We start from the raw sequence: 7,385 nt of genomic DNA, 5'->3' as shown, positions 1-7,385 counted from the left end.
TTATTTTGCAATTTGTAGCTACTTTGAAAGGGATTCCTATCGCCATTTTTGGATAACTCGTGTGCTTGTATATTTTAACCTTGAATTATTTAGGGTTCCAATTGATACATGGTTAGCACTTAGCGGGCGGGCATGACATATATTTAATAAAAACTACACCAGTTGCATTCTCTAATCCCAGTTAAGTCTTATCTGTTTACGGGTATTTTGTATCTGGACCGAATGTTATCTAGGTTCATATTGTTTAATCTCACTTTGACTTGCATATCTTAATGCAAAGTTGACTTCTACTCCCATAAATAGGATCCCCTTGTTCACAAACTAAACCACCCCAAATCTTTTAGCACCTGCATTTGTAAGATACCCTTTAAACAAATACATAACATATAACTTTATTGAAGTCATAAGCTAATGATTTACATTTTTGTTTTCATTGTTTTTATGATAAAGGTGTTAACAAAAAGCCAACCATAATGAGTGGGCGGATTTCAGCGGATATTGAGTTGAAAGATTCAGGCTCACATTTGGGACAAGATGAACTGCCTTATGTTCATAAAGTTGGGAAGCCACCAAAACAAGATTTGTTGAAAGAAATCAAAACTGCGCTTAAAGAAACGTTTCTTTCGGATGACCCATTGAAACCGTTTAAAGATCAGCCCAGAAGGAGAAAGTTTGTTCTCGGGTTACAAACGTTTTTCCCGATACTCAACTGGGCTCAAGATTATAGCTTTTCTAAGTTTAAAGGCGACCTCATTGCCGGATGTACCATTGCAAGTCTATGTATTCCACAGGTAAACAAAAAGAATTAAAGTCGTGATATGCCCAAAAGGATATTGACATGTGTGGTACATCGATTGAAACCATAAAACGAATACCGGTACCAATGTTGCTGTCTGTTTAGTCAGGCACTCGTTATAGCTTACAATACCAAAAAAATAAAAAAAAAATAGACTACTCTGAATACAACTCGTTTTCAACAAAATTTAGCACTTGTGTATTCAGGTTATTTTTTAAAAAATAGCGAACACAAGTTATTAGAGAAAGAACAAGTTAATGAAAATTAAATGGGTACGTTAAAGGTTTATATAAAGTATAAGGAGTGAAATTGAAACTTACATAAGTTTTTAAAAGAATTGAAGTACTGTTCATACCCGTACAAATTACTATATATATATATATATACACAATATTAATTATTTATACTTTTTTCAGGATATTGGGTATGCAAAACTAGCAAACTTGAAGCCACAATATGGGTTATGTAAGTCACCTTCATGATGTAATTGCATGCAGCTATGAAAGTATTGTTTGAAAGTTTGACCAATCTAAGTTGACTTGCAGACTCGAGTTTTGTTCCGCCTCTTATTTACGCCTTCATGGGCAGCTCGAGAGATATTGCCATTGGGCCTGTGGCGGTGGTCTCTCTCTTACTTGGAACTATGCTACGGGACGAGCTTGACCCGGTCAAACAAGAACATGAATATCTTCGTCTTGCTTTCACTGCAACGTTCTTTGCGGGTGTCGCTCAAGCTACACTCGGGTTTTTCAGGTTTGTATTAACTTAGGAAAAAGCTTAAAATGTTGTTGTTTCGATCCAAATCTTATTCAGTTTTAGTCTTTGACTTTTTTTACAGATTGGGCTTTCTGATTGACTTTTTGTCACATGCTTCTATTGTCGGGTTCATGGGGGGCGCTGCGGTTACCATTGCGCTTCAACAACTTAAAGGGCTGTTTGGTATCAAGGATTTCACTAAAAAGACTGATGTTGTTTCAGTTATGCGTTCGGTTGTCAACTCAGCGCATCATGGAGTGAGTCAAAACAATATTTGAAACAAAAAACATTTCTTTTAAGTTTTATTGATTTTTATTTTTCTTTTCAGTGGAACTGGCAAACCATACTGATAGGAGTTTCCTTCTTGGCTTTCCTTGTGGTAGCAAAGTTCATTGTAAGAACCAAGACCACTAATCTTAGTCTAGTCTCACTAACATCTTCAGTTTACAATTTTGACCTATTGACTTTCCAATTTGATCAGGGTAAAAAGAACAAGAAACTGTTTTGGGTCCCTGCAATAGCTCCACTGATTTCGGTTATCGTCTCGACATTTTTCGTTTTCATCACTCACGCCGAGCGCCATGGTGTCATAATCGTAAGTTTCGTTGATTTATTCATTCATACATAACATAACATAACATAACATAAAATCATATGTCATTATTTTGTTGCTAAAGTTAACAAATGCGTAATGTTTGTTATCAGGTACGTCATATTGAACAAGGAATCAATCCATCATCCGTGCATGAAATCTTTTTCAGCGGGCCCTACCTCGCTAAAGGTTTCAAGATCGGAGTTGTTGCTGGTTTAATCGCACTCACAGAAGCTGTAGCAATTGGAAGAACATTTGCTGGAATGAAAGATTATCAACTGGATGGAAACAAAGAAATGGTGGCACTAGGTTCCATGAATATTATTGGTTCTATGACAAGTTGTTACGTAGCCACAGGTAAGGTTAACTCACTTCGAAACGAGTCAGTTTAAATCCTTATTCGCGTATACAACGAGTTAGATTATTATATGAACATATGGTGTTTGACTTGCAGGGTCATTTTCACGGTCTGCGGTCAACTACATGGCCGGTTGCAATACTGCAGTGTCGAATATTGTGATGTCTATGATTGTGATGTTGACTCTCTTTGTCATCACTCCATTGTTTAAGTACACTCCAAATGCTATATTGGCTTCAATCATTATATCCGCAGTTCTAGGACTTATTGACTACGATGCAGTGGTCTTGTTATGGAAGATTGATAAATTTGACTTTGTTGCTTGCATGGGTGCATTTTTCGGTTTGGTTTTCATTTCGGTTGAGATTGGTCTTCTCATCGCGGTAACTAACACCAGCATTGTGTACATAAACACTTAAGTTATTGATTAATGAAAGTTTTGGTAAAATTAAGGTTTTTTTGTGTTTCATAGGTCGGTATCTCGTTTGCAAAAATTCTTCTACAAGTAACACGACCTCGGACGGCAGTACTCGGAAAGATTCCGAGAACAAGTGTTTACAGGAACATAGAGCAATACCCAAATGCGACTAGAGTTCCCGGTGTTCAGATAATTCGAGTTGACTCGGCTATTTACTTCTCGAACTCAAACTACATAAAAGAAAGGTATGAAATCTTTTGATTTTTAAAATTTCATTATGTTTGTGTTTGATCATTTATGACTCTTGTTATAGGATCTTGAGGTGGCTAACAGACGAGGAAGAAACGTTTAAAGATCACCCGAGAGTCGAGTACTTGATCGTCGATATGTCACGTAAGGGACATTGCTGTAATTCAACAGTTACAGATTGAATAAGACATGTTCTGAAACTTAATTAAACTTTTGTTTTGTTTGATTCAGCTGTTACTGATATTGATACCAGTGGCATTCATGCTTTGGAAGAATTGCACTCTAGCCTCCAAAAGAGAGATGTACAACTAGTATTAACCAACCCCGGACAAACCGTACTCGATAAACTGCACGCATCTCACTTCGCAGACCATATAGGAGAAGACAAGATCTTCCTAACTGTTAGTGATGCTGTCCTAACATTTGCTCCAAAGATGGAACAAGCCTAAGGTTTCATAATTCATTGTCTTGGTTTAACACGGTTCATTTCGGTTTGTTTGCAAGTGCAAAAGGAGCAAATAATGAAGAAATTTGGAGATGGGATCAACATGAAGTTGTACACGTTATTCGCCCTTTGTGTGTGAGTGTGTGTGTTATTAATCGATAAAAAATGTAAACGGAGTCGTATTACACGGCCCAAAATATTTACTATATTCTTACTGTAATATATCTATATCTGTGGTTAAAATTTATTTTGTCACTTTGTAATATATTTATAGAGCTAATTTCTTTCTTGGTCACTGGTTTGTTCATTTTAACCATTCAATCATCAAACCTTTAACTTAGGTCACCATAGTTTCAATTTTTTATCAATTCAATCCAACTCGTATCCAAAACTCTGTTAAGTACGAGATAACTATTTTGCCCTTTAAATAATTTATTCATAAAAATTAAAAAAAAACAAAAAAACAATTTATGCGGCCCACTTTATTGATTAACAGATTAGAAAGTTAATCTTAGTAGCCCAAGGAGTGATGTTGTAGCCCAAAAATCACCCACCCGATCTATACTTGATCACCCCCCCCCCCAACTTGTCGCTCATTTGTAGCCCAAGAGGGCGGTGTTGTAGCCCCTTATCACCCAAAAAAGCCAAACTTATCGCTCATTACACACTCAAAAAAATACACCTTTTATAAAGAGAATAAAAAAGACCGTCACAGTGTCGTTTGAAGCTAAAAATGCATCTTTTACAAAGAGAATAAAAAGGACTTAGGATTCCTTATTTGCACCTCCTTTTGACTTGTATAAATTGTTTTTGATAAGTCACTTTTTTTCCTTATTTAAAAACTTAAAGAAGTCACATTTTTAAACTTAGTAAGCTATAAGGAGGTAAAAATAAGGAATCCCAAACACCCCATATGCGTGTTGTTTCGAAGGTCTAGTCATTGTATCTTTTTGATGGTGAAGGTCTGATGGAGATGGGTTTCAGGTGGAAGTAGCGGGGATGTTGAAGTTGAAGAGGATTTACTGATTTAGTATTTGGAGTGGGTGAAGTACATGATAAAGTGGGTTGGTCCCCTTTAATTTCAAGGTTTTTTTTGTGTGTAATTTATTTTATAAAAAGAGATGGACGAAAGTACCCCTCAAGTGTTTTTGGATTATCGGATAGCATTGATTAATTGGACTCAAATTGTTAAAAAAATAAACTCTAGTGTTAAAGGTTTGGTAATTGAACTAAAATGATTAAAATGAACAAATCAATGCAAACCAAAAAAAATAAATTTAACTCTATATCTATTGATGGATCATATATAAATCTCGTAACATACAAAGAAACCGCAATCATCAATAAACGGAAATAAGTAAATAGCAATCTACTAGTGGAAGATACGTTTAACAACATCTAAGTACATAAAACCATAACATAATACAAGCTCTCAAAAATAACTATCACTTCCAGGTTTTAGGCACTAGATGATAATAATATTAATAAAAGTGGGAATATAGGTAACGCTCAGCATGAATAGAAATAAGCAGATAGTAGCATACTGAGTAGAACAGCGACGGTAGACATGGCTAGCCCGGATGAGCCGGAGGTTAGGGAAGCCGGTGTAGGAGCAAGAGCAGAGGACGGTCCAGATGCAATCACAGTTGGAGCCTGAGCCACACCCAGTGGTGCTTGAGCTGCAATGCATCATAATAAACATGGTTCATGAATTAAAAACCCAAGGTACAAGTGCTAATGAGGAGTGTACAAGTCAGTTTAACAAGTTATGGTGTTCATTGTACAATTTCCACAGCACAATGTACAAGTCATAATAACATGGAACTTCAAACTCAGGAATGAAATAATTAATTAAGGGGTGTAAACAAGCCAGGTCGAGCAGAACTTGAGCTCAACTACGCTCGAGCAACGCTCGTGAGTGTAGTTTTTCAAACTCGAGCTCATTACAAGTTAGGCTCATTTATTATTTATTATTTAATAATTAATTTGTACACATAATTATTTTTGGTCAATCTTATTTATATAGATTTTTCAAGTATAATTTTAATATTATGCATATATATATATATATATATATATATATATATATATATATATATATTAGTTATATTCATCATAATTTTATATAATAATGATTAAATAAATATAAATGATATATTTTAAATTTAAATTATATAAATAGCATGCTCGTTTATGCCCCACGAGCCGGCTTGAGCTCGTTTATTAAACAAACTTATATTTGGACTAGAGCTCAATAAGTGAAACTCAAGGCTCGTTTATTAAACAAGTTTTTATATTTTGACTCAAGCTCAACTCTTTTAAACTCGGGTGCATTCGACATTTTTGCAAGCCAACCTTAATTAAAATCACCCAAAAAGGACCAGATCTAGTTTCCCTTAACCCATGCATAACATTTATAATTGCCAAAATATCCACCCTAACACTTAAAAAAACTCAACAACACCCATATTTTAGTTATCCTTGGTTTTCCTTGCCTTTCCTTAAAAAAAAACTCAAGAACAGGGCGTTAATACATACCAGGAGCACCAGCAAGTCCAGGATTAACTGTAAATGTAAACACAAAATTCCAAAATTAGGGTTTCAAACTGTAAAAAACATAATAACTCAAAACTTACTTCCACATTTAGTAGCAGACGGAGCATTAATATGGCAAGCAGACGGTAACTCCAGTGCCTTAGTGATGTTCAACGACACACCTAACTGAGCACTGTTCTTAAAAGCTTCACATAAACACTGAGCGTCAGTTTTAAGCACAGTTTTCAGGCCTGAACAGCATGTTCCTTCCGGCTTCGTCTCCGTGCTGTCGTTGGTGACGTACGAGAGACAGTCCGCCATGTTGAGAATGACTGTCGAGCAGTCGGCCGCCGGCGCCGGAGCTCCGGTGTGGTGTGCGGAGTTGACAAAGGATGCGTTGAATGCCACGGCGGAGATGCAGAGAATGAGAACGGCGGTGGTGGCTGCCATTGTTGCCGGAAATAATATTATCTGTGGGTTGCAGAGTGAGGGTTCTGGAATTGGAAGAAGACAAGTGAGTGTATGTGAATGTGTGAGGTGTTTATTAAGGTGAATAATATTATCTTTTGGTGACGTGTATTATAGCGAAATGACTTAATTAGTCCTTGAGTTGTTAGTATTTGTTACTTTAGCTCTTGGTTACAAATGATGGGAGTGGACGGTGAATCGCTGATCTTAGGGGCTGTTTGTTTACATCTGAATGGAACCATTCAGATGTAAACATCTGATTTATTCAGACTTCAGACTGTTTGGTTCAAAACAGAAAAACATCTAAATGATTAAAATTAGGTCTGAATCATTCAGACTTACTGTTGTTGCTGAATGGGACAGATGCTCATTCAGATCTGACTCATTCAGATCTGAATGAACCAAACAACCCCTTAGGCTTTGTGTGTTGTGGGCATTTAACGGCCCAGTGAACGGGTGTACTCATCGTATCATATTGGGCCAAATGGCTATGACTAGACCTAACATCCTTTGTCGTTCGCTTCACCCCTGTTGTGGTCCGTTATCCATTCGCCAGAGCCAAACCCTCCATTCGATTGGGCTAGCCGGCTGAATTCATCAGTTAGCGAAGACCGTTGAAGCGTGGTTGTTGTGGTGTGTGCGAACCAGGTAGGCCGAATTCCTCCGTTCGTAGCTCCGTTGAATGCCCACAACACACAGTCTTATTGGTTCTTTGGTTGGATTAGATTTAATAATCGGATGACGTCGTAATTAATTTCAGAAGATATT

General features: G+C 36.7%; 2 protein-coding genes across 2 annotated transcripts; one reads left to right on the top strand and one right to left on the bottom strand.

Annotated features, from left to right (window-relative positions):
* Positions 1–442: 442 nt before the first annotated feature.
* LOC143553965 (sulfate transporter 1.3-like) lies at positions 443–3,931 on the top strand. The gene is made up of 11 exons (XM_077043845.1): positions 443–791; positions 1,213–1,261; positions 1,342–1,549; positions 1,635–1,809; positions 1,881–1,946; positions 2,034–2,147; positions 2,258–2,501; positions 2,599–2,885; positions 2,975–3,165; positions 3,234–3,313; positions 3,401–3,931. The coding sequence occupies exons 1-11, from the start codon at positions 474–476 to the stop codon at positions 3,616–3,618; spliced, it is 1,950 nt and encodes a 649-aa protein (XP_076899960.1). The 5' UTR covers positions 443–473; the 3' UTR covers positions 3,619–3,931.
* A 947-nt stretch (positions 3,932–4,878) lies between these two features.
* LOC143553964 (non-specific lipid transfer protein GPI-anchored 31-like) lies at positions 4,879–6,633 on the bottom strand. Its single transcript, XM_077043844.1, has 3 exons — positions 6,251–6,633; positions 6,153–6,179; positions 4,879–5,293 (listed from the first exon to the last, which is right to left on the bottom strand). The coding sequence occupies exons 1-3, from the start codon at positions 6,597–6,599 to the stop codon at positions 5,124–5,126; spliced, it is 546 nt and encodes a 181-aa protein (XP_076899959.1). The 5' UTR covers positions 6,600–6,633; the 3' UTR covers positions 4,879–5,123.
* Positions 6,634–7,385: the final 752 nt, after the last annotated feature.

Source organism: Bidens hawaiensis, unplaced genomic scaffold, assembly GCF_021521415.1.
Source record: "Bidens hawaiensis isolate Kalapana, Puna unplaced genomic scaffold, B.hawaiensis_p1.1 tig00017464_1, whole genome shotgun sequence".
In the NCBI taxonomy this organism is placed as follows: domain Eukaryota; kingdom Viridiplantae; phylum Streptophyta; class Magnoliopsida; order Asterales; family Asteraceae; genus Bidens; species Bidens hawaiensis.
The sequence above is the reverse complement of the archived record's forward strand: the minus strand, read 5'-3'. Positions and strand labels throughout refer to the sequence as shown.

Bases quoted from the DNA above. Each gene is read 5' to 3' on its own strand.
- LOC143553964 (XM_077043844.1), bottom strand. From the start codon at position 6,599: ATGGCAGCCACCACCGCCGTTCTCATTCTCTGCATCTCCGCCGTGGCA. The intron at 6,180-6,250 runs GTAAGTTTTGAG...TTACATTTACAG, and splicing joins GTCTGCTACTAAATGTGGAA to TTAATCCTGGACTTGCTGGT. The intron at 5,294-6,152 runs GTATGTATTAAC...GATGCATTGCAG, and splicing joins TGGACTTGCTGGTGCTCCTG to CTCAAGCACCACTGGGTGTG.
- LOC143553965 (XM_077043845.1), top strand. From the start codon at position 474: ATGAGTGGGCGGATTTCAGCGGATATTGAGTTGAAAGATTCAGGCTCA. The intron at 2,886-2,974 runs GTAACTAACACC...TGTGTTTCATAG, and splicing joins AGATTGGTCTTCTCATCGCG to GTCGGTATCTCGTTTGCAAA. The intron at 3,166-3,233 runs GTATGAAATCTT...CTCTTGTTATAG, and splicing joins TCAAACTACATAAAAGAAAG to GATCTTGAGGTGGCTAACAG.